Raw genomic sequence first — 27,989 nt, 5'->3', positions numbered from 1 at the left:
TGGGACCAGTCTCCTCCCAACTCAAGTCCACAGCAGTCAAATACATCCAGTGAAGACACCAATAACATTAGCAATGTTAATTTAAAAAAAAGAATATATATATTTTATATATATATAAAATATATATATTTATTTTTATATATATAATATATATATATATAAACATATGTATGTGGGTGGGTGTGTCTACAGGAATCCCAGAAATAAAACTCTCTACCGGGCTCGGTGATTTAGCAGCAAGAATAAAATGGCGATCCAATCAATTCCAAGAGGGACCGTGCTTGGTCACCGGCCCGGGAATGCTTCTGCCGGAGTCACGCCCTCCGGACCCAAAGTGCTCTGCGCAGTCTCCTCTTCCTTCATTTCAGGTTTCTGGATTAAGGATTGTTCTGTCGATGGTGGTGGTGTGGTGGCAGCGGCGTGGTTTCTGTATCAGTCATTCTGTATCCATCTTTCCTGGTGAGAGGTCTGGTTCCCGAAACCCTGAGGGAGGTTCCTTCCTCCAGCCTGGCTCACCGCCTTGGCTTGTCACATCTGCGGGGAACGGAAAACAGAGGCCGGGGTTAGGGCCAGGTGAAGAGACCCGGTGGCGGGGCAGGCAGCCTCCCCTTCCTGGCAGCTCGGTCCCTGCAGCGAGAGGACAGTGAAAGCCTGGTCCCGCCTCAGGAGCCCAGGGCGAGGGGGAGGGCCAGCCCCTGTCCGTGGGGCCCCTGTCCGAGCTGTCATCTGAGCAGTAGCTATGCCCAGAGCTCCCCATCTGCCCTCTAAAGCTCACAATCTAGTTGAGACAAAGCAAGGACATGGGGACATCTCATCACAAGCAACAAATAAGCACATACTAAAGGACAGTCCCTACTTGACATTTAAGAGCCAATGGGTGAACAGAGTTCAGCCAAGTTACTCAGGAAAGGGTCCCTGAAGGAGGAGGTGATTCAGCTCAGTCTCATGGGGCAGGTTTGGGAAGAGAGTGGAAAGAGCACCATGAGCGAGGGAAAGGGGCTGTGCAGAGGCTCAGCTGGGGACAGCCAGCTGCAGGGGAGACACTGCCCTTGGAAAATTGAGGCTCCCAAGGGAGGGGGAGCCAGCAGGGTAGGGGCACAACTCCCTTCCCCATGCTCATCCCTCCCACCCTCAGCTATAGGTCTCATCTTTCTTGAGTTCACTGGCAGCGGCAGGCCCCGGGGACCAGGCTGCCTTTTCTTTCCAATATGCTCTTTAACTTAGGGTGGGGGACAGACAATCAGTGGCTGTGCTACTCACACTGAAGCAGAGGGGACTCCAAGAACTTTCTCATTACCCCCTGCCCCTGGACTGATCGACTTCTACCCTCCCCACTGTGAGGAGGGGTCAGAGCAGCGCCTGCCCTTCTGAAAATAGGGATCCTAAGCCTCTAGTTGGGGTAATGAATTCCCCCCTACAGCCCCCAAGCCAGGGGTTGTGGGAGGTCTCTGGAAGCTGGGGTAACTTCGGTTAGCTCCCAGGTCATTTGGGACATCCCCATCCCAGACAGTCTCTCTGCAGAATCATCTCTACAGAAACCCTAAAATGGCCAGTCCCTTATCTCTCCCAAGTCCCCCAAGGGGTGTGGAGACCCCTCATCCATTCCTGGAGTTAGACAGAACCCCCACAGCCAACACTAGTGTACACTTCCTGTCAGCACATATCACCAAGACAGACAGAGCCCCAAAGCAACACCCCAAGACTTAGTCCCCAGCATCCTCTGAACACTCACAAGCCACAAGAACGTGGGGGTGGGAAGAGGTAGCCACACTCCGAGGACTGTGTTAATGAAGCATCTAGACTAGCCAGGGGATACCTGGCCCTGCCGGGGGAATCCCCACAAAAGCCCCTCCCTCCCTGGGTGATGCTTGAGCACAGGCCAGATTGGTATAAATGCCAGTCGAGGCATCAAAAGATTGCCAGACACCTGTCACAGCCCTTGCTCCTGACCTCACCCCTGAACTCACTCATGTATTCATTCACATACCTGACACTTCCTTGGTACCCACTGTGGACAAGCAGCAGAGTACAGATGCCTTTGGGGGCAGTGGGGCGCTCACATAGGTGAATAAAAACCAGGCCCAGGTGTGAGGAGTTAGTCCACAGTCTAATGTTAGGGGGTGATGCAACACCCTCTACCGTGTGCATCAGCCCTCCCTCCACTCAAGCTGGGGGCACTGGAAATATGTGGGCTGTTAGGAGTTGTTGCCGTGACTACTGGAGTATTTAAGAAATCTTTTATCCCCAGGTGTTAAATCTCCTATCCACCCTAAACCAACAGCCAGAGCCCGTGCCTTCGGAAGCCCCAGTATGAGGAGGGACTCAACCCCTGCCCACCTGTGGAGAGACAGTGAGGGGTGAAAAGCCTAGTGGTACAGACTTCAGAGGGCGAGGCCCTCAAGAAAGTGTTGGCACTCTGTAGACGCAGCATCCCCACACCAGGAAGGGCTGTCAATGTTAATAGCGATAGTAGTAATCACAATGTCAAGACCGACAGCCACCACGAGCAGGACCACGGGACACAACACTCAGCTTGCGTCCACACCACCACATGAAGCCACATCAGTCTATCCACTCAGGCAAGCAGGGCAACCTCTGAAGGGGCCCTGCCAGGCCAGACCAGGTCCCGCCACCCACTGCAGGGGCCTTGCGAGCCAAGAAGGTAGTAGTCACCGGGCAGGCAGCTAGAAGCCAAGCAAGCAGCTGGCCCCTCTCAGGTCCCCACTCGCTCTCTCGCGCTCTCTCTCTTTCTCTTTCCCTCCATCTCTGTGTGGAGCCCCTCTCTGACTCGCTTGCCCTCTGGGAACCAACCTGCAAGTACGTTCGTTTAACTCAAGCTGCCTCGCCTTGCAACGTGAGTCTGTGTTTTTGCAGGAACATTTACACGTCTGCGGATCTTGTACAAACAAATGCTTTCTCCGCTCTGAGCAAGGCCCACAGGGACTGCAAAAAGGCAAAAGGAAAGACATCTAAGCTAGAGCGTCAGCAGAGAGAGAGAAAAAAACCATGCAACACCCCCTAACATGTGTGCAGCAGGGCCCCCACCCAGCTCGTGGGCCCCCACACCCTTCCACGCCCTAGAAGGATCCAAGTGCTACAGTGGAAGACAGAGAGCGCGGCGGAAAGAGGCAGCACTGGTAGGAAGCCTGCCCGCAGAAAAAGGCAAACACAGACGGGCAGAGAGCAAGGAAAGGCTGCCAGTAGGGCAGTGCTGTCCCACTGGACGAGTGCAAGCCTCAGGCCACAGGGTCCCAACTGCTGGTGCCCCCAAAAGAGCACACCTGACTCTTCACCTGCTGGGGACAGCAATCAGGGGCCACCTTCTCCTTGTTCAAGGGCTCATGCCCAGGCCCCTCCACTAAAGGTGGACTGAATAGGGTGTGACAACCGGCTGAGCCCAGAGGCAGTATCCACAGGCCGGGTCACTGGCAGCCACCCCAGAGCAAGCCCACCACAGCCTCCAACCCAGTGGAAGCAGCCACCCTCAAGGGAGGCTTCTGTGGCTGCCATGCGTTGGGCTAGACTAGGGGGATCCCCTCCAGAAGCTCCAAGTCCATAAGAGGGGGCACCAGATGGTGCTTGACCCCACCCAACCTCCTCCTTCAGCCAACAACAAGCTGCTTCGTGTCATTCAAGCCCATTCCTCACAACACATCTGCCCTCCTCACCACCCCTGCCCTCCTCACCACCCTCAGTTTCCAGATAAGCACAGAAGCCTAGAGCAGTGGAAACCAGTTGGGTGAGCAGGCACCAGTGCCTGGCACCCATGCCAACATGGGCCGGCCACCAGTGCCCAGTGGGTGAGAGAAAGGCAGTGCCCAGCCAAGCACAGGCCAGAGCCCCCTCCCTGATTCCTCCAAGCCCACTCTGCCCACGCACCCACCCCCAGCCTTGGACCAGCAACAACACCACCAAATCTACCCATTGGTGCCAATTAGTGGAGTGAGAGTGAGAGAGTGAGACACTTGGGCAGAGGGGAGGATGAGAGTCAGGGAGGGAGGGGGAGAGGAGGGTTAAGAGGTCCTGTAAGCAGAAGTTAGATCAGGGGCCCTGCGGAGGCTCCAGGGAATGAGACAGCAGCGGCACCACGTACAAGTTCCAGGATTTATACCGGGATTTCTTGCGCTTTCTTTTTTGCCCCTTTCCCTTTCCTCGAACTGATTTTCTGGAAAATAAAAAAACAGAGCCAGAGAGGAGGAGGGGCAAGGGAGAGGAAAAGAAGCCGTCAGAAGGGCAGGGGACAGGACATGCTCAGGGTACAGGAGGCAGCCAGCCTCAAGGAAGAGCTTGCACACACGTGCAGGTTGGGCAGCAAGCAGTGGATGGCCCCTTCTGCTCACTTTAGCCATCCTGGGGTGGCAAACCCAGCCTCAGGCATGGCTTTGGGTGGAGGGCATAGGCCCCAAAGGCCTCCATACTCATGGTGGCTCCTGGTCCCAGGCAGGGGGCAAAGCACCAAGGGCAGGCTCTTTGCCCAGCAACCCTGTACAAGTCTGACCCTGATGATCAGGGGGCTATAAAAGGTAGGCCAGAGTTTGGGGAAAAGGTCAGAAACCTGATTTAATGGGGGGGGGGGGGGGGGGTGCTAGCTGTGCTTCAGGCATCTTCTGTCTTCATTTCCAAGTTCAATAGCAAAGGGGTCCCTCTAGGGGCCCTGCCTCTGAGAATGTTGGGGAGCAGCTCCACTGGGGGCTGGCACAGAACCAAGGATGGCACATAAAAGACAGCCAGCCCCAGTCATAACCTGGGCTGAGAGGTAGGGCTGGGTGTCCTCAAAGCCCCAGGCAGGCTGGCAAGGAGGGTGGGGTGGGAGTTAGGGAGGCGTGGGGAGGAGGGGCCTGGGCGTCACTTGGCAAGGAGCACCAGCCTGTCAAAGCCTGCTACACCATCTCACCAGACTCCCTTCCGAGCCCAGGGCCCAGGCAAGCCCCTCACTCTCCCAGTGGGCAAAGTAGGCATTTGGGGAATGGGCAAGGAAGGCAGGCTGAAGCCTGTCCAGTAGAGGGAAACAGCACTCTCCTCACCTGCCCAAGAAAATGCCCCTCAGAATGTCTGCCACAGGGGAGGAAAGAGGGAGAAAGGCACTGAGGAAAGGGGCCAGGCTGTTTCCTCTTGTTGGGAGAAAGTGCTAGAAGGAGAATGCACAGGCGCACTCTCCCTCTTCCTCCCTCTCCCTCCCTCTCTCTCTCAGAACACTGGGCAGATAGGATTGTGGGGGAGGGGGAGGGAAGGGCATAGGTGATCTCTCCGTCTCAGTCTCTTTTCCTGCAGACTCAACTCCCAGGCCAGCTGCTCACCCTGTCTGAAGGCTCACTGCCCCCAGACCTTGCCCCGTTCCACCTCTGCTCCATCCTGACTCGGCCCTCCACACTGAGCAACTGGAAGCCTCAGAAAATGACCAACATTCAATCAACTCTTTCTCCCTGGCCATGAGGACTGAGTGTCTCTGGCCTGCTTCACTCCTACAGGAGGGCAAACACCAAAAAACACCCCAGCCAGCCCCAAAGCCATTGCACCACCACAGCAGCCACCATAGAGGCCGTTTCCACACAGAGCTGGCCTCTCTGCCACCCACTCCCTCTCCCTGCTGTGGGCAACGGGAGGCCTGAGCAAGCCGGGGAGCCAGTGTCCACACTGCCCCGTGACACACCAAAACCACAAGTCCGGGCCAGGGATGACCTGGAGACCTGGGGCACATCGTCTCTCCCAAAGGAAGCTTGAGGCTCCAGGCTGCATTTTGTCACTAAGTCTAGAACCATTATCCTGGAGTTGGCTCCATCCCACTGCTGCCACCACATGTCCTCATGAAACCAATTCCTGACCCAGTGAAGCCATCAGACCCCCTGACAGAGGAAGCCAAGAGCCCCAAACCAAGAAAATGGGCAAGGAGAGGAAGTAATAAAGTCATGGCCACTTACTTTTCTTGCCTTGCTCTCTCTTTCTTTGGTCTGCAGTGGGAAAAGGAAAGGACAAAACAGAAGGATTCAGATGGTGGTCACAGTGATACAACAATAACAATACTACTAATAAAAACTTAACAAAGAATTTATGACATATCAATAGAGTTTTAACCTCTTTAAATATAACCCACTTAATCCTTACAACAATGCTACGAGGTACATACTCTTATTGTACCCATTTTACAGATGTGGAAACTGAGGTACACTGAAGTAAAATTGAAATGCCCAAGGTTACACAGTTGGGAAGTGGAAACGGGCTAACAAGAGGAACGTGCTTAACCCTGGCATAGAGCAGGCAGCCGTTTGCTGAATGAATGAATCGTGACTCTGTTCTCACCTGCATTCACATTTGCTGTGCTGTAGGAAGCTCATCTCTCCTATGTGCTGGACTTTGTGAATTCTGATCCGCATAATCTAGAGAAGGAAGCACATCACAGAGGTTAGTGACCCAGCCAGCCATACCCAGATGGGACACCCCTGTGGCTCCAGCCACTCAGCACCCAGGGGTTCTACAGTGATGGGTGGTGGAGGTAGGAGGACCAGGGGCTCTACCAGAAAGAGCCTCAGGCCCATCCCAACTCCCCCAACCCTGCTGACCTCAAGGAGCCCCTGCTCTTCTTGAGGCAGACATGGCTACAAGGGTTGGCCAGGCTGGGAATTCAGATCCTAGGTTCTTGCCACTCCCATCCCTCCCCTCCTTTCTTCCCTTTAGGCCTCACCCTGACCCTAGTAGCAACCCAAGAGCCCCCCACCCTGGAGTCTCAGAGTTCCCTTCCTCCCACCCTACCCAGGCTAAGATGGACCCTGTCACCAGATAGCACCAAACAACCGGCTTTAAAACTCTCCACAAACCACACTCATCCAGCTTCCCAAACAGAGCCCCAAAGAGGGAGGGAGGGCAAGACAGACTCCTGTCACAGGTGGCACCCTCCTCCTGAACCCAGGGGCAAAGGTCAGGGAGGGGGAGGAGGACGTGGTTGGAGCTTGCTGGGAACTTGGACTGGGAAATGCAGGCACCTTTTTCCCCAGAGGCCAGACCTGCCACACCTCCCCTGACTGACTCAGGGGCAGGCGCTGGACAAGGCAGGTCTGGCTCCTCCTCTCAAGTGCCCTCCTGGCCCTACTCCCCACAGGTACCCACCTGCATGGTGACGTTGTACTCCTCAGTGGGCACACACTCCAGGCCCTCGTCGTTACAGCAGCCCCCGCACCGCATCAGGGGCACACAGGATGGCTTGAAGATGTACTCAATCTCATCGGGGTACTCCTGGAAGATGTCCACCAGGGTCTCGATTGGACGGCAGTAGCTGCGCTGGTAGACATCCATGAACTTCACCACTGCACGGGGGGGGTGTGACACATGAGCCCAGCAGGTGACACAAAAGATGGCCAACCCCTATCTTTACCCAGGTCTGTAAGGCCACTCCGCAGCATTTCTGTGAGAGGTACCCACTAATGGGAAAGTCCTCCTACAAATCTAACTTAAGTCCCTCCAGCTGTGGTTGAAGTCCTTCCCCAAGCTTTCTATCAACACTGATAAACACCTGTTTTTATGCCAAAGATCACAGGATGCTGTCGAATCCCAAGGGAGATGGCCTGCCATATCTGATCCCCCTGCCTCAGAATGACAGCCAAGCCAATTCCAGAGGACACTTTCTGTAGGATTATACCCATTGGGGGTGCTGTAAGCATCCCATGAAAAAAGGAACAGCCAGCTTAGCCAACCTACTCCCCATTTCTGTAGAACCTCTCCACAGCCACTGCCATACCCTACCAACCTACCAACAATCATTTCATAAGCACTCACTATACGCTGGGCACTGCATACAGTAGTCCACAGCTGTCATCTCAAATAATTCTCTACTCTGAGGTCTAGTAGGACCTCCAAATGTGGAACCGGAGGCAGAGAGGCTGAGTAACTTGCCCCAAGGCCACACTGCTAGTAAGTGGTAGACTTAAAATCAGATTGGACACAAAGCCTTCCCTAACCGATGCCATGTGAAAACAGATGGGAAGCCTCAGGGGGCACCTTGCCACCTGCCAGACCCCTCCCCAGATATAGGTTAAGGAGGCAGTGGGCATCAGCACAGGACTGGGGCTGCCTGGAATCAGCAGGTGGCAGTGGGCGGGCACACTGTGCAGGCCCTGCCAGCCACCGATAACCCCACCCAAGAGGGCAAACTGCTTGCATCATGGAAAAAACAGTGCTGCCACTGCAGCCACCGAGCACTTCTAGAAGCTGATCCAGAGGGAGAGCATGGCAAAGACAGCTTCCCAGGCGGGAGGCGGAGCCTGATGTGCATCGGTGCATGAAGGGGTAATTCTGGGCCACAGGGGCGGGCCCTTGAGAATAAATAAACTCAGGACTCTGGAATGACTACTCCAAATTGTGGCCCAGCCTGCCACTCCCTATCACACACCCCCACCCCCACATAGCAATCCTGTCCCTGAAATGAGTTTCTCCTACACGGGAGGGAAGAGCAGCAAGGAGGCAGGGCTCTGGCCACAACTTAGTGTGACCGTGGGCCAGTCCCTCCCTCTCTGCGCCTCAGACTCTGCACATCTATGTAAGTGGGCTGGGCTGATTTCTAAAGACACTGAAACAGAGGCTAAAATGTGGAGGTTTTGCCTTCCATTTCCAGCCCCAAAACAAACTCCCTCTTCTCAGCCCAGGTAACACAAGGTTTAGAACCTCACCATGGCTGCCTCTCCCCAGACTGTAGCTGAGCCTCCCCTGCGGCCTCCCTCCAAGGTGGCAAAGGAAGAGGAGCCTGAGGGCTGTGTATATCATAGGTGGGTTGAGGAGAATTTGGAGAGTTGCGGGGAAGTGGGGGGTGGGGGAAGGCCACAGATGAGAAAACAGAAAGGACAGTAAGGGTCCCCATCGGGTAGATGCCCGATGCATCTACCTCCTCTATCCAGGCAATGGGCACAGAATTCTTCCCCACCCCCGAAAGGGTTAAAGTAAAGTGCTGTGAAAAAGAGTATAAAGACAAAACCAAGGATATGAAGAAGTCCTTTTCTAAGCCAAGTCTATACTGAAGAAGATGACTAATCAAGAATTGACACTCAGTCATGACTGGGGAGAGAGGTGGCCCAGGCTTCAGGGCCACAGGTCTCACCCAGGACTGGAGAGCAGAAAAGTCTGCTCTCCTGGGCCATGGTGGCTGACAGCTGAGGGTAAAAAGACCCTGGATAAGAATTCCTTGGAAAAGCTTCCTGGAATCCCCAAGGCCTGTGGGAGGTGAAGAGGAAAATTTCACCAGCACCCTTAGCACCCCACCATTGCCTCCAAAGAAAGCTGTTCTGCTTTTGCGCAGGGTGTGGACACACATACGCTCCAACATCAGGCTTCCTTGGTTTTCCTTATTACTCCAAGACAACCTTTTCCCCAACAAACAAAGACCATTTGTCTTGCTTCTCCTAGGCCATTGAGACCACTGGGAGGCTGAGGGGGTGGGGACACTGGGAGCGGGTGGCCTGTCAGTGGCATAGGCCTTGGAGTGGCCAGGAAGCCAGGCCCTGGGCCAAGGAAAGGGTTCCTGGGCCAGGAAGGAGGCAGAACTGGCTGGGCATCACCACCAGACTGGGCATGCAAACATAGCCCTTGGCCACTACCCTGGGCCTACTTGGTTAAGGTCAGGGAAACTCTCCTGGAGGAAGACCCCAGGGCCTTCCCTCCTCACAGGTGGGGAGCTGGGGGAGTAGCATTGAGCAGTCCTCCCCCAGGCTTGAGCGGAGGCCACACTCACTGGTAGAGAGCCTGGACATCCCTAGAGAAATGGGAGGCTCCCTACATACACCAAACCTCAGCAAACAAAAGGCAGGCCGACTGGGCTTGGGCAGGGGGTGGGGCTGGCGCCTTGGAGCTACAGCCAGCCCTCTGCTGGCCCAGGAGGGAAGTTCATAGCACCCAAACCTCCTCCACCTGGAAGGCAGAGGGAGTCCTTAGGGCTTTCTCTCTCCACTCCCAAAGGAATACAAACTGGGGGACAGGGTCCCATAAGGCTGGGCTCTCTGCACTCCAGCTCACGCACAGCCAGCTCTCTGGATGGCAAGGGTTACAGCCCCTCCACAGAGGCCCACAGGTGAGACATGCTGGGTTAGGAGTGACATCTCCCTTGGGAGGGGAGGTGGAGGGGGGGAGGGTGGACAGAAGGACATCTGAGACCCTTGAACATTGTCTTCCTGGTCCGTGCTCAAAGCTTCCTCTCAAAGAAAACTTTACTGGAAAGAGCAAACAAAAAAGGCCACAAGTCCTATCCTTAGTAAAGGCCTGACTAAGAAAGAGCCAGTCCTCCGGAATGAAGGGTTGATCTTATCCTTTCCTGATCCCTACCACAAACCATAAAAGAAGGAACTGGGCCTCCCCATCCAACCCCTGGGGAGTTAGGGGACCCCAAGGGGACTCACCTTGGTGGGCTTTCTGCTCTCCTTCTGCCATGGGCGCAGCCTGGGACCACTGAGGACAAAAAAAAGAGTGAGACATGGGCAGGGGGACACAGGCCCAGCCACCCTGCCCCTGCTTCCTCTTCCGGGCCCTCCCAGCCCACCGCCCCTGGCTTCTCCAAGGCTTCTGAGTAGAACTGGGCACCACCAGAGGCTCCCCACAGCACAGAGCTGACCCACCACCCCTGGACTGCTCTAATTAATTCTGAAGCCAAGAAGATAAAGACTGACCAGACACTGGGGGTGGGAAGCTCAAAATGCAGTAGGAAAACACCAGAATGTCCAGCTCCCTTCCCCTTCTCCACAGTTCCCTCTCCCCATTATCACTGGCCCATTGCTGAGCTAAGGGAAGTGAATCTTCTCAGCTCCGGGACTCCCTGGTCCAAAGCCACAGGTAAGTATTAAGGTCAACTAGGACAGTTTGGACTGGGACAGGAAGAAGGACTGGGGGTGAGAAAAATAACATGGTGACCTTCTCCTGCTGACATGACAAATACCAGGGTGAGCTGCTGCTGGGAAGAGAGGGGGTTCAGAGGACCGAAGGGCACCAACCACCCTCCCCCATCCAAACTCTTCAGTCTTCAGGAATATTCAGCAAACCCATGGGTTGCCTGGAGGGTAAAACCTGGGAGGAAGCTCTGGGGGAGGGGAGAGCCCCATTTCTTTCCCTGCACAAATCTCACCAGGGCCAGAATATATCTCCAACATCTCTAGCTTCACGCTCCTCCTACCTTGTTCCCTGGTTCCTCTTCTCTCCCAGATTGAGGGGGTCCCCAAGTCCCTCTCACCTGGGCACCTTCCTCAAAAGCAACCAGGGAAGTCTTTTATGCCTTAGCATTGCCCAGCCCCTAGGGGGCCCCCTGCACTACCTAGGCCTGAGGCCTCCCCCCATCGCTCCTCACCGCCACCAGATCATTCCTCCCCTCCCCAGAAGCTGTGAAGGTCAACAAGTCCAACCATGTGGACCTGACAGCACTGGGCAAAGGCTTCTCCCAGCCATTCTAGAGGGTCTCCAGTTCTTACCAACTGCCCACCCCATCTGCCCCTCTTTCCTGGCAAATCCTGAACAGCGGAGCCGCCCTGTAGCCCACAGAACTGCAGAGAGACTGAGTCGGAGTCTCAGTCTGTCTGGCTCTCTCTCTCCTTCCCACATACCCCAATGCACCCCAGTTCCCCCAGCCTTGCCCCAGGGACAAGGTCAGATAGCCATTTCTAGACTCCCAGCTGGATAGCCTCCAACTCCAGCTCCCTCAGGGGCCCCCCAAAATCTCCACTTCAGCCCCTCAAGCATCCCCAGGGCACCCCCTGACTTCCCCCTGCCAACATTCTCTCTATGCCTTCTACTCCTCCTGGGCCCCAACTAGAAAAGGGGACAGAAATTTCATACCTCCTCCAAGGCCAGGGGGCACAGGGAGGAGCGGTTCTGTGCGGGGAGGGGCCAGGTGCCCTTCTCTGGGGGCCTCTGAAGGTCACACAGTGGCTAGTCCGCCACTCCTCCCCCTTCCCGCCCCCCCCCCCTTGGAGGCCTGGAGCCAAGGCCTTTGTGCCAGGGTCTGAGGAACTCCATGGCAGCAGGGACCCCAGCCCATTTCCTTCCTTCTGCTTCTCTCCAAGGGGACTCAGGGTGGAGGAAGGTCTAAGAGAGGGGTAGAAAAATGACCTCTTAGGTAGCTTTGAGAATCAAGTTGGGTGGGCAAGTTTGAAGTTCCAAAAAAACCACCTGCTTCTGCTCCAATGTCTCATTTCACTAGGACAAAGTGTGTTTGCAAGGCTGGCAGGAGTTCCTTCCAAAGGTTTGGGGAAAGCTAGTCCCACCGCCTATGTCACAGCAAATTTCAAGCCATTTTTCCAAAAAGTGTAAAGTGGAGTAATGACACTCTTTAAACCCTCCCATGGCCCTCCCCATAAAAGCTAAAGCTCACCTCACTCGGAGGTGTGGGGGAAGGGAGGGAAACTGACTGTCACCAAGTCGGGACTTCAGGTAGTCACGACAAAGTCCCCGGGTGGGCCCTGGCACCCTGACCTCTGACAGAGATCGTCCTTTTCCTGGACTCTGGGGCTGGAGAGAGGTTAGATGGCTCTTCTCAGCAGAGGGGAGTAAAAAATAAAGGGGTGGGCAGGGGTTTCTCTCCACGCTAGGGAGGAAATGGGGAAGGGGCGTCAGGAAATTCCTCCTAACACAGGAAGGGCTTAGGAGCTGAGGACGGTCTGAAGGGACGGCGTGGTTCTCCGGGTCCTCCCGCTGGGGCTACCTCGAGAGGTCACCTTCCCGCGGAGGGCCGGCGGGGGGAGGGGCGCCGCTCGCCGCCCGGGACTCCCAGCTCGGGCCGCGGCGGCTCCGGGAACACGCGGCCGGCCAGGCCCGGGCTGATGTAATCGGCTCCGCGCCGCGCGCGCCCGGCCGGGCGGGGGAGGGCGGGCACCGAGCGGGACGCGAGCGGGGACGGGCGGGGGTGGCGCTGAGCAGGTGGCCGAACGGAGAGGGGGTCTCCGCAGCAATACACCCCAAAACTTTTCCTAAACTCGCGCAGAGGGCCGAAGAGATCCAGTGGCAGTGACAGCAAGCCCCCTTTCGCGCCAGAGCCCTGCCCCCTCCACGCTCTCAGCCCTCCTTCGGTCCAAGGTCCGAGCACCCCCCTGCCCATTGGGCTCCGGCTCCCGCCCCCGCTGCCCGGACTTTCAGTTCGTCTGGGACCAGCGGCCGGGAGCAAACTTCAGCAGCCGGCGGCAGCGCAAGCCCAGCCCCCTCGGCCTCCTCCAGCGGCTCCCGCCCTCCGCTGGTCTGCCCAGATCGTACGTGCGGTGACTCCGGTGGGTGGGCAGGGCCCGCGTGGGCGGTGAGACTCTACCCCGGTGCCCTCCCACCTAGCGCGCGCCCCCTCCCCCTGCACGTACGGGGATAGAGGGGGAAGCCGCGCGCCCGGTGCCCAGGGATCCGCGTGGGGCACGGAGCCCCCACGCGCGCGCTCGCACGCACGTCCCCAGCCGGGAGAGGCGCTCGCAGCTGCCCGCGGCGCCAGGCGGGTACGGCCACTTACCTTGGCATGGTGGAGGTAGAGCAGCAAGGCAAGGCTCCAATGCACCCAAGAGAGCAGAAAGTTCATGGTTTCGGAGGCCCGGCCGGGGCCGGCGCGGCTCGCGCTCCCTCTCCGGCTCGGGCTGCGGGGCGGCCCGCTCTCTTCGTCGCCTAGGCGGGCTCCTCTTCCTCCCCGAGCCGAGGCCCGGGCCAGGGCCTGGGGCGCGCGCGCGGCTGGAGCACTGTCTGCGCACACAGCCGCCTCACCCGTCCATGAGCCCGGCTTCCGAGCGCCGAGACGCCACCGCGGCCCCCTCTCCTCTTCCTTCTCTTCTTCCTCCTCCCCCTCCTCGGACTGAGGCTCCTCCCGGCCCGAGCTAGCACTTCTCCCGGTTCCGCTCGGCTCGTCTGCCCCGGCGCGAACCACGGCTCCTCCGGAGCGAGAACAGCCGAGAAGTTGGACGAAAAGTTTCAGTACAACGCCGCGAGCCCCGACCCCCTCCACCCCGCCTGCGAGCGCGGGCTCCGGCTCCTGCCCGCGGCTCGCCGCCGCGTCCACCGTGTGCCGCCGGCCGCGGAGGAGGTGGGCGCTGGGGCGGGGGGCGGTGTCTGTCTGTCTGTCGGTCAGCGCTGCTGGTTTGACGAGGGACCGCGCTCTGGCGGTCACCCCCAAAAGCAGGTCACTCACTTTACCCCTGTCCCTCTTGTTACTCGCTCGCTCGCGCGCGCTCTCTGACCCGGTCTCTCTCTCTTCCTCGACTTCTCTCCGGAGCTCTTGCTGCCTCTTTCTTCTCTCTGCTGGTTTCCAAAATCCGGAGTGATTTGGGGGAGTAAAGGAGCAATCTCTCCAAACGGTCGGCCCGATTTAAGCGGGGAATGGGCAGCAAAAATAAATTAAAACGGAAAAGAATACGGTTTTTTAAAATGTTTAAGAAAAAAGGAGGAGGGTAAACCCTGGATAAATGAATATCAAATTCCAGTGCGGAGACCCCTGGCTGGTGACTCCGCGGGTTCGTCTGCCTCGCCGCCGCGTCTTCCGACCGAGCGCCGCTGCCGCCGGCTCCACTAGCCCCCCGCGCTGCGGCCTCCCCGCAGCCTGGCTGCCCCAAGCCTCTGCGCTTCTCAACGCTACCAGCCGCGCAAAAAAAGGCCTGGCTCCTCCCCGCCCTCCCGCCCGACCCCGCCTCTGGGCACGCCCCCGAAGACTCTGCCTCTAGCCCGCTGAGAGGCTCGGCCTCCCTGGCGCAGCCTTCGCCTGGGGACACCTAGTGACGCCTAGGCCTCCCACCCACTCCAGTGAAGGGAAAGCTCGACCCCCACAAAGGTTCACAGCCTGAAAATTACCCATCCGCCCCACTTTGCCCCGAGACCCACACGCGGTATTTGCGGGGAGGTAACAGGAAAGTGAGATTATGTGCTAAAAGGACTAGAAAGCTATTCTCCTTTGCTGGGAATATTGGAGAGGGCATGGGGATGGGGGGATCTAAGGGGAACGAGTGGGGACAGGGAAACACAGATTACTGAAATCCTGGGGTGACCCCTGCCCTTCTTACCCCCTCCAACACTATCCCCCTCCAACACTCTCCCCCCTCCTCCCCACACGCACACACTCACACTGACAGGCTCACGCGTCCTCACTCACGCAGACGCTCTCTCCCGAGTTCACCCAGCTTCCCTGTGGTGGCCGAGCGCCCCCTAGTGACACACGCCAGCTCTGCCTCAAGAGGGAATGGGCCTCAGGATGCGAGTGAAAGACTACCCCTGATCTCCCCATTTCTGACCTCCCAAACAGTGGTATTTTTTGGATTCATGGTCCCATGTGCAGATAGCCCAGTGATGGGCACAGAGGGCTCAGCGTATGCATCTGGACAATGTGCCCATCTGGAACCATCATCAAAGTGAGCCGCGGCCAACAGGCCAGGGTCCTTTGGAAAGTATCCAGGGAGGGTTCCCTGGAGAAAAGTATTTGGCACCAAGTTTGTGGGGCTGAGAATGGAAAGCGTGTGGTTCTGGAGTTAGTCAATGGCCCAGAGGAAAGAGGACCTGTTGGAGACCACGTATGCTCAGTGGAGTCTGGCAGAGCCCAAAGGGAAAGGCAGCTGGGCAGACAGAGGCCCTTGTTTCTGCTCCCCCCCCACCCAGATGTTGCCAGGGAACTGAGGCCAGGGGGCTGGTGGGGCGGATGGAGGCCAGGGCCTGAGTGATGATTCAAACCTACTCACCAGCACTAAGGAACGTCTGTAGGCCAGCTGCCCAGAGCTCCCACCAGGCTGGGGGCCAAGGCTTCCATCAGCACCAGCCCAGGCTCACAGCTCCCCTTCTGAACAGAATTGGGGAGTTGTCCTCTGCACCCCCAGGCCCCCAGGATCCCTTGCCCACTTCTCCCAGTTGGTGGCCTCTCTTCTCTCTCCTTCCCTCTCATCCCCTCCCTTCCTTCAAAGCCCCACTCTCTCCCAACTCCCTATATCTTCTCTAAGTGCTCCCCAAGGCTCCTCACCCATGCATATAGGAACCAGCCTGGAAAAATTCCTGGTTGGGCTTTGACCCAGCAGCTCCTAGGCTCCCCCAGGGAACAAAGGGGGGGGGGGGTCTGATACCTGTGGGAAGAGAGGGACCAACCAGTCTCATTATTTATCTAGATCTGGCCTAGGGTTGATGTAGCCTCTATGAAAGCCCAGGTTGAGAATGGAAGCCAGGGAATGGGAATGCAGTAACTTCCCCCAAGTTGGCCAAAATGATCCAAAAAGGTGACTCAGCCAGCCCTCCACCTCAGCACGTGGTTTGGTTTGGTGGGAGTGCTAGGTTACCCCTTTAGTACTCCAATTCCATTGTAGTGGTGGTGTCTGAGGCCCCTATGAGCAGAGGGGCTGGCTCCACCCAACTCTATCCTACTCTTTCCATCATTCATGCTTCTAGTCCTGTCTCCACCACTTGGCAGGCTTCCCAGCAGCAGGAACAAGGTCTTTTTACAGTTTACTTTTTAGTAAACATTTATTTGCTGGCTCAGGGCCCCCTCCCAGGCAGGCCTCCTCACCTAGGCTCCATGCTCAAGCTGCTGCATGGGATATGGAAGGTACACTGCTAAACTTCCTCCTTGCCCAACCTGGTCCACCTCTTGTACCTCCAGGAGCACAAGATATGGATATGGGCAGCTTGGCAGAGTCCCTCGCCCTCATCCCTACCCTGAGGCCAGCAGAGCCCAGGACAGAGACTCCCAGTGTCATCACTTCCATATCCCTTCTCATCTCAGGCTTCTTCAGCCCCTGGAGAGGCCTGAAGAGGTCTTAATAAAGGACCCTGCAGTTGGGAGGAAGATGAAGAAGTTCCAAGGAGTTGTAGCCATTAATTGCCACTTAATAGCCCCAGGGTTCTCCCCAACCTGAGCCAACCATCCCCTTTGGTGGCATTCAGCAATGTGTGTTACAGTGCCCTATTTGAGGTTCCCTCTGTGAGCTCTACAGAGGGAACCAGAGGAAAGAGGGGAGCAGAATTGCAGAGTGGCCTGAGGGATTTTGAGCACCATTGACTGGGATGGGGTGGGGGGGTAAGGTCTCCCATCTCCACTATTTATTTCAGAAACACAGCCTGTTGGTGACTTAGAGGAGGGGGGTTGACTCTGGATCCCAACCCCCAATGTGATATCACCAGCTTTCACAATAATACATAATCATGGACCCATCCAATGCCCACAGTATCACTGAATTGAAAGGCCAGTGCACCTGGGTCTTCAAAATCAGGAATGAGAAACACAGAGCAAGGAACACAAATCATCATAAGACCTCATCACGTCTCTATAGCACCTTCTCTTCCAATGGGCTTAATCCACAAACTTAATTTCACTTATCTTCCCTCCAGAGGTGGCTTCAGGGCAGGGAATGTCAGGGCATACTGTCCCTCCAGAGAATCCCAGAGGGACCCAAGATCACCCAACAACAAGGTGTAGGATGGAGCATGGAGCAGAGAGCAGCCCAAACAGAGGTCATGCTGGGTCCCCTGGAAGGACAACCTCAGCTGCACTCAGGGCTGAGGAAGCCTCCACATAGGCTCTGTGCAGTTCAGAAGGAGCCTAGGAGGAAAGGGAAGGTGTTCCAGGTGAGGGGGAAGGAGAGTGAGGGGAAGGGGTGCAGTGGAAAAGAACCTGAAAGGTGGCCAGGAGCCAGCTGTGGCCCCAAACAAAGGAAGTAGTGATCAGCCCAAGGCACAATAATTGTACTTTGTCCTGAGGTCCTGTCACCTCTGATGTTCAGGGAAGCTCTCACCTGTGTGGGTGTGGGCAGTTAACCTCCAAGCCCAGGGATAAAGGGACAGAGCCCCCCTGACGTGAGTCTTGCTGTTGTCTAAACATTTCTTCAAGTGGCCTCCCTGTGATGCAAGGAAGGTCTTCTCCCTCACTCAGTCCCCTCACCCCCAGGCACAGAGTAGCCCACAGGTCTAACCTGCAACAAGGGCAGGAATATGAACCAGTTGAATTGGAGGGGAGAGAACTGGGCCGGTTCCCCTCAATTCTGCCTGGCTGTGGGTCAGTCTCTCTCTCTTTCTCTCTCTCACTAGGCCTTTGCAACAAAACAATGGAGAGACAAAACGAAAGCCAGGAAGAAGGGCCTCTTTTCCAGCGGCAACATCATATCCACATCTGGATCTGGAGGTTTGAGAGTTAATGATAGGTAATGATGCCAATTGGTAACAAGATGGGAGCAGAGGAAGCCAGAGAGGTTAACTCCCTTGAGAATCCAATCAGGACAAGGGAGGAAAGCGGGCTGGGGAGCAAGCGGGACACAGGGTAGTAGGGCTGGGTAGGAGACGGGTAGAGGGGCGATGTGGGGAGAACACCTACCCACACCACCCCCTGCCTCATCAGCCAAATCTCCCTCCCCTTCCTGGGCCTCAGTTTAATCCCCTAACGCCAGGCTTTCTCCCTGGATTGCTTCTCCTGTCAGCTGTCTACTTCCTGATACCCTTGTCTTTGCTAACCCTCAAAATCAGACCCCCTCCTGCCCACTGCTGCCCCGGTCCACACCCCTGCCCAGTCTTGAAGGGGGTCTCTCTGTTGGGAAGGTGATGGTGCAAGGTGGCAGCTAAGGTCCTGAAGATACATTCTCCCTCCCAACTCGGGCCCTGCCCGGGAGCCGAGTTTCATTTCAACTTGTGGATCTTTTCCAAGGTCTACCAGGCATCGGGCACTGTGCTGGTATTATAAGAGATATAGGGACACCTAAGTGGGGCAGTGGAAAGAAAGCTCAGGGGCTTTGGGTCCAAATGAATCCAAGTGGCACTCCTGGCTCTGTTGCTCTTGAACTGTGTGACCTTAGACTAGTTACTCAGCCTCTCTGATCTCTTGTCTATAAACAGACAGTTCCCCTTTTCTGTAAAAAAGAGTGAAAATGCCTGTGTGGGAGAGTTGTGGCACACAGACAGTTGTGTACACAGTTACCCCAGAAGGTAAGGTGGGAAAATAGCCCCTGAGAGAGGCACAGAGTGCTATGAAGGTTCTAAGGCAGAGCAGTCCAACTGGCTGAAATGGATGTCAGGAAGAGCTTTCTGCAGGAGGTAGCGTGGGACATTTATTCCCCAAGCAGGTATTAAACTTAGCCCATGAGCCCTGTTTTGAGCTGGGCCCTGGAACTACACCAGTGTAGAAGGGGTTTCCTATGTGGAGGTGATCTAAAGAATAAACTGAAAATAGAAACTCTCCAAAGGGGGCACATAATTGCTGAGAGCAGGGGAAGGCTTCCTGGAGGAGGTGGCACTTGAGTCTTGATGGAAGAACAGGAGTTTAGCCAGCTCAGTGGAACAAGAATAGAGAACAGGCAGGGGAAGTGAGGTCTGGAGGATTCTGATGGCCCACACAGTTCTCCCACTGCTCCTCTGGGTGATAGAGACTTTAAGACTAGGCAGGGGAGAAGATTAGGGCTTTTTCAGAAACAGTCCCAGTCAAAGCCCCCAGGGACAATGACACCCCCTCAGGGGGTGAGCCCCACATTGGTTTCCCCACCCTCTGGGACAGCATGTCTCTGCCAGAGAATTTAAACAAACAAGAAGACACTAGAGGTAGACCCAGCACCACTGTTTGCCTGGAGTCCAGAGGAGGACACAGCCAGTGACAAGCACAGGGCCACTCAGCTGGGGCAAGGCACAAAGCAGAAAGACCTCTTCTCCAGCTTTGCCCTCTCCCTGTCCCCAGCCGGTGCCCAGAGCTTTCCTGTCTGCCTGCCACAGATGTACAGAGACTGGGAAAGAGCACTGGGCAAAAAAGTAGAGTCTGCTGCATGTGGTGTGACCTTGGCCAAGTCAGTACCCACTTCTGAACCTCAGGCTCTTCCTTGGTAAAAGTGTGAGGTTACATCCCCTAAGCTTCAAGTCTCTGTAACAGCTCTATCAAACACTCCAAGTGAGATCACTAATAGAAAGTGTCACATTTTCCGGGTTGTGCATTCTCAAAGGCTCCCAGAGAGGATGACGCCTAACTCAGGGAATCCAGCACGAATGCTGAAATCCAAGGCACAGCACCAAGTGATGCAGGAGATGTGGTTCCAAGGAACCCCTCCAATTCCAGCAGGTAGGGAACTGCTTCCTCTCTTACCTGGGAGGCCAGAACCTCTGTCTTTTTTGAAAAAACACTGGCTTGGTGAACCCTCACTGTGAAAAGCCCCCACCAGCTTCCTGCCCCACCCTCCACCTACCTGCATAGCATGCAATGGAAAAAGTCGGACAGGCTGGGCTCAGTCTTGGTTCACCAAGTCCAAGCTTTGACAAGTCACTTCATCTGTCTGAGCCTCAGTCTCCTCATCTATAAAATGGGAGTCATAGAGCCTTCCTCCCAAGGTTGTAGGGAGATACAGTCCGCCCACCATCTCCGAGGAGGTTTGGCGTGGAGGATTTTGGTATCTGGCAGTATTATGGAAAACGAGTGACAGTAAATACAAGCAAACTCCTGACCTAGCTACGGTAGGTGTCACACCATGTTGCTGCCCTTCCTTTTCTCCTGTCCCTACCCCCATGTGAGAACAAACTTTCAGAGAATGCAAGCCCACTATCATTTGGCTAAAGTCAAACAGAAAGAAATAGGGAAATGGGTTTATCCCATCCCCCTATTGAAAGAAAGAAAGAAAGAAATCACACAGTGCATGCCAAAGATGACTAGGGGTGGGGGGGTGTTGGCTTGATTCCTGCTTTAGCCTTTCTTCAGAGCAACTGTGTCACCAGGTTGTCACTGAGTTGGCTTCAGTGTAGGCTCCTTCAGGGAAATTCTAGGGAAAAACAAAAGAGGCAGGGACCCAAGGTGTCCCCCACTTCTTAGCAAGAAGGGTCCTTTCCCTCCGCCTCTAGTGACCCCCTGGGCCTTGGCCGGAAGCCTGGCCCGTGACCCAAGCCCCCCAGGACAGCTCACAAAGATAAAGCCAGTTAATCATTGGCCCCCTGGGAGGAGTCACCCCCACCATCCTGCCTGCCTTCCCAGACCCAGAAGAGCAGGGCGGCCCTGGGGAGTGGGGAAGACCTCCCCTCGGCTTCCAGGAGCAGCCTGGCCTAATGTCCTCGAGATAATCAGTGAAGCAGACAGTCAAGGGGTACACATGTGAGGATAACATTGGACCATGATCTCGGGGGCCTTCGGGGGCCTCAGAAGTGGGGCAGGTGGGGGAGGGGCAGGAGCGAGCGGGCGAAGCACGCCCAGTTAGTTTTATCTGCCTCACTGATTGGAGTTGCACTGGAATTTCACTTGAAGAAAAGGCTCCACTGCTAAAGCAGAAGTTTGAAAATCCCTTCACTGGGCAGATGAGCAGAACCAGGCCAGAGTTGTCCAAAGCCATACAGCTACCCAGAGACAACACCTAAACTCAGATCTCTTGGCTCATAGCTTGGTGCCATTTCTACCTCTCCAAGGGCCACTTAACCACTCACGGTCCAGGACTGAGCCAGGCACCTTTGGGATACAGAGGGCTTCTGCCTCTAAGAGCTGACTAGCTAGTTGTAGAGCCAGGCAGTGCCAGAGTGCACTGGGTGCCATGTGCATCTGGAGCAGGTCCGCTGCTGGGCCCAGGGCTCCAGGGTTTGCTACCCCTCCCATGTGGAGGGGCTCAGCTGTGCTCTGCACAAGGTACAGCTGGTGTGAGCCATGCCCCTGGGGTCCCCTGGAGAGATGGTCCTGCCTACGTCTCCCCGAATGCCAGCCGGCTCAGCCGGACCATCTCCTTCCAGAACACAGCTGGAAGCATCAGGAAAGATAAGGTAGGGCTGCTGTGCCTGCTGCCAGCTTCCCCAAGTCCCAGGACCTGGCTCTGGGTAGCTCCAGCTCTGAGACACCTGCTTCCCCAGCTGAGGTTCCAGCTAAAATAGTATTTAACACCCATTATGGCCCAGCACAGTTCACATAGAGCTGGGGGCATATGCTGAGCTAGACATAACCCCTCAGTTTCTGGATAGTGGGGAGGTCCCAAGGACCCAGGAAGGGATGGGGTGGTCAGAGAGGCACACAGGGGACTCGGGCTGGAACAGCAGTTATTTACCAATCAGGTGACCGTGCCGGGCTGTACCGGCTGAATGTCTGCCCTGCCCCAGTCCACTCTGGATTCTAGGCTGGAATGTGCATTTCCCAGCCGAGAATGAGGCCTGTCTGGGGCCCCGATCTGCATGCCTTCATATCTTCTCCGCTCCTGGGAAGACCAGGTCAGGACTTCTCCACTCTCCATACATGAATGCAGCCCACACCCACTGCTGAGGGACCTCACAGGTGCCAGCCACCGTTGAAAAATGGCAGACATGGCCAACCCCACCCTTGGGCTGCAATTCTAGCCCCAGGTGCCCAGATCACAGATAGTGATGAGTAATCAGAGCACTTTCCTTTCACTTTCTCTTTCGTTGGTTATCTCCATCCCTCCTCTCCTGCTCTCTCCCTCCTTTCTGCCAGAGAACTCCTGGCCAGTCCTATTGACTGCATGCATGCTTCTCTGTGCCTGTCAGAAGCCTAAGCTTCTCAGGGTCCCCTGGGAGGTGACTGCTCCCCACTCTCCATTCACTGTTGGGCACCAGGCTGGGCAGTGGGGGACAAGCTAGGAGGAAAGATGGTCTTCACATCTCCCCAATTCCCACTGGCCTTCCAGAGGCTAGGGGAGAAACTGCAGAAGGGAGATTTCTGAGGAGCTGGTACATGCTCCCACCCATCAGGGTGCTAGGGGAGGTGGGGTGGCAACTCTAGAGAAGGCAAAGAGTGCAGTGAGGGGCATCGGCCCCCACTCCTGAGCTGAGGCTTTAAAGAGGACAGAGGCAGGCACAGTGAGCCTGTCTTCACCAGACTCACCATCGCCCTGGGGGAGCTGCTCCTCCCCCACAGTGTGACTCTCTCTCCACCACTCATCCACCAATCTCCTTTCTGTCACTCCTCAGGTCCGCAGGCTGAAGGCCACAGGAACTAATAAACCACACACACACACACACACACACACACACACACACATGCCACCACCCCTGCCTATCATGGGGCACCACAGAAAGGAGAGGCGTGCTCCCAGAAATCCAGCTGTCCCAAGCAAGCCAACTGGGCTGTTGAGAGGTTGGATGTGTCATGAGCACTCTCCCCCCAATACTGCCAGAGGGGTTACCTTGAAAGCCCCTCACCCAGAGTGTCTCTAAAGCCCAGGCGTGAAGCACTGCTTCTTCCTGAGCAGCAGCATGTCGCACCCTGGCTGGAAGTCAGGACACCTAAGTCAAAATCAGGAATTGTCAGTGCCTTGCTGTGTGACCTGGAGCAGGGCACTGCTTGTCCCTGGCCTCAATGTCCTCTCCATAAAGTGAAGGGGTGGACTGATTTCTAAAGCCCTATTAGGCCTCCCAGTCCATGGCTGTAGGGACTGGGGAGGAAGCTGTAAGGATGTGAGCTGTGGATGCTCTGGCTGTGGCCTGGCTGACTGAAAGAGATGGAGGGAGGGCCAGGGAGCCCCACCTGGCCCACCTCTCAGAGGTGCTATGAAGACTCCTGCGGAGGCAGAGAACAGCCTACTCTTCCGTCCGCTGTCTGATAAACAGCCTGAGTTTTCCTATCACCATCAACCAGAACTGCTGGGATTGTAGCAAGAAGGATTTAAGTTAGATAAGTGAGGCCTTCCAAATGCATCACCTCTGGGGGATTTATGGGATGATAGCAGCAGGATGTTTATCTAGAGACTTCTGGGCCTGTTTGTTACCTGGATGAAATGTCAGGAGAGAAGGGGAGAGGAAGGGGAGAGAAAGGGGAGAGGGTGAGAAAGGGTGTCAGCTTCTGCCCCCCCCTTTGGGAGCAGAGGTGGGTGGGGTGCCTGTGCCTCTGATCTGGGAGCTGAAGTCGGGGAAGGAATGTGTCAGGGGTGTGGTGGGGCCGAGAGCAGGGCAGCAGGGGAATGGAATGAGAAGGCTGTCAAGTGGCAAAGCAAGTGTTTGTGGGAAATGGAGGGAAAGGCCGTTCCCTGTTGGGAGGGGATGAGAGGGCACCTCAGCCCTGTGCTCCCTGCCCCGGCCACCCCAAGCCACACTCTAAGCATAGCAGGGCATCGTTGGGGCAGAACCTCCACCTCCACTGTGACATCAGCTGGGGCAGGAAAGCCCAGAGCCACTGTTTGAGAAAGCCCAGGTCACCCAGGCACTGGGGAGGGTAAGGTTGGAGGTGTCCACAGGGCAGGCTGTGTGGACGAGGGGCCTTCCTTCCCCCAAGACTGCCAGGGCACCCAGGCCAGTCCTGCTTTTTCTCTGGGTGTCCCCCCGTCACCTGGGGGAAGCTGGTAAGGCTCTAGGAGAGTCTGCCCTTACTCTGCCCGTGGCCTGGCACTTGGGCTGAGGGGACAGTTCTATAACTCATTCCAAAGTCCCTTCTCCTGCGCAGTCCAGACCCAGGAATCTCTGGTCTCCCAAGGGAACTGAGGCTGGAAAGCTACCCAGGAGGGATGTCCCTTTTTCCTCTATACACCTGCCTTTTGGCTGCAGTGAGGACCAAGGGAGGAGAATGAGAGTGGGGCAAGAGAGCAGGGCCCGGCCCCCCAATGCCACAGCCAAATAATGGGCAACTTGAGGCGAGGCCAGAGTACCTTGGTGGGGACCAGCTCCCATCCTCCCCTTCTCACCTAAAGCACCTCCAGTGACTCCTCGCTGTCAAAAGACAGAATTGTAGTTGTCTCCACACACCCCAGGGCTGGCAGGGGCAGCCTCCAGCCCCCTTGAAGCTGCCCAAGGGGAAGATGAGACACGGAGAGGGCTGTCTGGCTAGGCTGGCAGGGCACAGGCTAGGGAGCTCCTTCTGGGGCCCACAGGAGGGAGGACCCTCCACATCAAACAGAGGTGGGGGCCCTTGAACCCCCTTCTGCCTGAGCCAACAGCACCATCTTGCTGGGCTCTTTCCATCAGTAGGCTTCAGATGAAGCTGTTGGCTGACCATAGACACCTTCCAGACATTCTTGGAAGCCCAGGGCCCCCTCCTCAATCAGGACCCCTCCTGGGTGCCCTCACCCAGTGCCACCCCAAGCCTCTAGAGGGCGAGGGAGAGCAGTGCTGGACTTCCCAGCCCCTGGGGCATAACAAGGTGGCTCCCTGGGACCAACCAGTTGCCCCCACTCCCTGCTCCTGGAGAGGGGCACAATGCTGGAGGCTGGGCAGCCAGGCTCAGCCATCTAGGAGCAGAAGAGTATGGGCCAGACCTGGAGGGGGCTACTTGGAGGATGCAGGGACAAGAAGGGAGGCTTTGAATAGTGGAAAGATTATCTGAGCCTGAATCCAGTCCCCCCTGTTCAACTGGGGACAGAAAAGAGAGCAGTGGCCTGGCCTGGGGATTTCTGCCAGGCTTTGGAATAAGAGCCTCTGGGCCTGCATAGTAAAGCTGCAAGACCCCTCCCCCTCCCATGCAGGGTCACAGCTAGGGTGAGGCAAATGAGGTGGCCAGGGCACAAAATTCAGGGAGGTGCTTACTCTCAAGTGCAGGGTTGGCCCTGATAGTGAGTGACTCCTTAATACTGTATCCTGTCACCTTACTCCCCTCATCTCAGTCCCAGCCCTGCCCTCTGAGCTGCCCATCATGAGGACTAAAGCCACAGGAATATTTGAGGCAGAAGTGAGGCATACGAGCAGAAGGGTCACATTTTCACACTGGGCCCCTCAAAGGAAAGAAGTAGCCCCTAACTCAGCTAGAGGGGAGGGGAGCAAAGGATGAGGAGGGACACAGCTGTCTGTCTCCTGAGTCTGGGTCCCTGTGTCAGTGTGAGTGTGTAATTGTGCATCCAAATTGTGGGTCTGCCAATTTCTAGCTCTGTGTCCCTGAGCAAGTTACCTAACCTCTCTGAGTCCTAGTTTCCTTGAAAACTTGTGATAATTATACCTACATCATAGGGTTGCGGTGGGGATTAAAGGAGATAATATATGGAAAGAGTGTAGTATAAGTACCTGGTCTGCACACAGTAGAAGCTAAAAAATAGTGATTGCTATTCCCGTTGTTAATAATATTATTACCGTGTGTGGCCCCAGCTTTGAAGCCTTATTGCCCACTGCCTCCCTACACGTGCATCGCACTCCAGCCAGACAGGCCTTCTGACCGCCCCAAACACACACTGCTCAGTTCTTAATCCTGGTCTATGTCCCAACAGCCATGAAGGTGCAAACCCTTAAAGCAAGAAGACTTTCTAGACCACTTCTGCTCAGTGGTCTCCCCAAAACTCCTACAGCATTTGTCTCTGTCTCTCACGCCAGCCTCAAATTGCTATTCAATGCATTTAACTCTGGGAGTGAGTGTGTGTGTGTATGTGTGTGTGTGTGTGAGAGAGAGAGAGAGAGAGAGAGAGAGAGAGAAGGAGAGAAGATCTCCAAGCACGCAGAGAATGGATTGTATGTTTCAGTGACCGTCTCGCTGCCCACTCCGGCCTAAGGCTTACTGTGGGCCTGCTGGTGTAAATACCCACTTGCAGCCTCTTTGTGAGTAACGATGGGAATGATGGTAGATACTGCCTTGGATGCATTCCCACAGTGTGCCTTATGTTATCACATTAATCCCCACAATAACCCTGTGACGTAGATTATAATTGTAAAACTACAGCTTGGAGACTTTAAGTAACTTGCCCAAGGCTGTACAGCAAATGAAAAACAGAGCTGGATCTAAACTGGCTGGCTGGCTCCAGAGGCTGCACTCTTGTTTAAGTAAAAGAATGAACCAAAAACCAAAATTTCCTTTTTGTACTCAAAGAAGGAAATTACAGTAAAGCAAGGTGATACCAAAACTTTAGTTAAATGATTTCAGGGTTTCAAGTCAGAGTTCATCGGAGGCTGAGTCCCGTCGCTCTGTTCTGAGTACGGCCAGAGCGCCTCAGTCGTTGCAGAAAGAGGCACCCGGGTGGTCTTGCCTTACTAGGGTTTTAGAATAATTTTTTTGTAAACGAGGTTGAAAAACTACTCATCTCAGCGTGAGTCAGGAAAATTACTTACCTTGATCACTCAAGAATGTTCCGATAGGAGAAACTTATTTTCTCTCCCTTTGTGGATCAACAATTAAGCAACTTTTTGACAACTTTGGTCAGCCAGCAAATAGAACATGGAGTACCCACCGGAAAACCACTTGCTGACTGATTTTCACATTCGCTGCCAATCAATCTTCAGCTGTTATAATAAAATGTGGCTGTGGGGAATGTGTTCCCATCTGGCTGCCTTTGCCATCTTCCTTTTGTCATTCTGGGCTAAACCGGCTTTGAATGTCTACACTACATTCCTCTCCTTGTGACTCAGTTTCCTTACCTGTAAAATACGGATAACACCACTACTGACTCCACGGGGCTACGGCAAGGACCTAATGAGGCCATGTGTGTAAAGCATGGGGCTGGCATGGAATGAGTACCTAATAAATGTTTGGGGCTGTCGGTGTTGTCATTTCAAGCCAGGTAGAAGTGTCCAGATGCCTGACCCCACTCTGGCTGCAGGGAAGCTGCAATCGCCAGCAGCCCTTCCCTCCGGCCTACTAGGATGCAGGACCCCTAGAACCGCCTTCTGCACTGTCTTGCCCCTGCAGTCACACCTCACGCTCAACAAAGACTTAGAATCAATCGACCTTCATGGCCAAAAAGGTAGTGGGCCCCGGCTGACCTATGATCCAGGAGGTCATGGTTCGATTCCCAGTCATGGCACATGCCCAGGTTTGGGGTTTGATCCCCAGCAGAAGGCATGCAGGAGGCAGCCGATCAATGACTCTCATCATTGATATTTCTATCTCTCTCCTTCTCCCTTCCTCTCTCTGAAATCAATAATATATATATATATATATATATATATATATATATATTTTTTTTTTTTAAAGGTAGTGGGAGCTCATCCAGTTCAACTTTATTTTTTCTGATAGGGAAGACAAAACCTTTTGCCACCCAAATGGTTTGCCCCAAATCATATACCATTTGCTTCCAAAGTACCTGCCAAATCTTATACATCCACAAACTGGGCCATACACACCTGGACCAACAAAATCAAGTTTTCTCAAAACACATTTGCACTTTACTTCTTTTTGTGAATTGACCTCAGACTTCACTCTGCTCCAAACAAGGAAATCAGTCCCATGATTTGCTGCCACACCTTAT

General features: G+C 55.3%; 1 protein-coding gene across 1 annotated transcript; it reads right to left on the bottom strand.

Annotated features, from left to right (window-relative positions):
• Positions 1-426: 426 nt before the first annotated feature.
• On the bottom strand, positions 427-14,542 carry VEGFA (vascular endothelial growth factor A). Its single transcript, XM_081140756.1, has 8 exons — positions 13,448-14,542; positions 10,374-10,422; positions 7,102-7,298; positions 6,298-6,374; positions 5,919-5,948; positions 4,094-4,165; positions 2,812-2,943; positions 427-534 (listed from the first exon to the last, which is right to left on the bottom strand). Exons 1-8 carry the CDS (start codon positions 13,511-13,513, stop codon positions 513-515), a joined length of 645 nt encoding a protein of 214 aa, XP_080996882.1. The 5' UTR covers positions 13,514-14,542; the 3' UTR covers positions 427-512.
• Positions 14,543-27,989: the final 13,447 nt, after the last annotated feature.

Source organism: Miniopterus schreibersii (genome assembly GCF_964146895.1).
Source record: "Miniopterus schreibersii genome assembly, chromosome: 6".
NCBI classification, from domain to species: Eukaryota; Metazoa; Chordata; class Mammalia; order Chiroptera; family Miniopteridae; genus Miniopterus; species Miniopterus schreibersii.
This window is presented reverse-complemented; position numbering and strand designations above follow the sequence as displayed.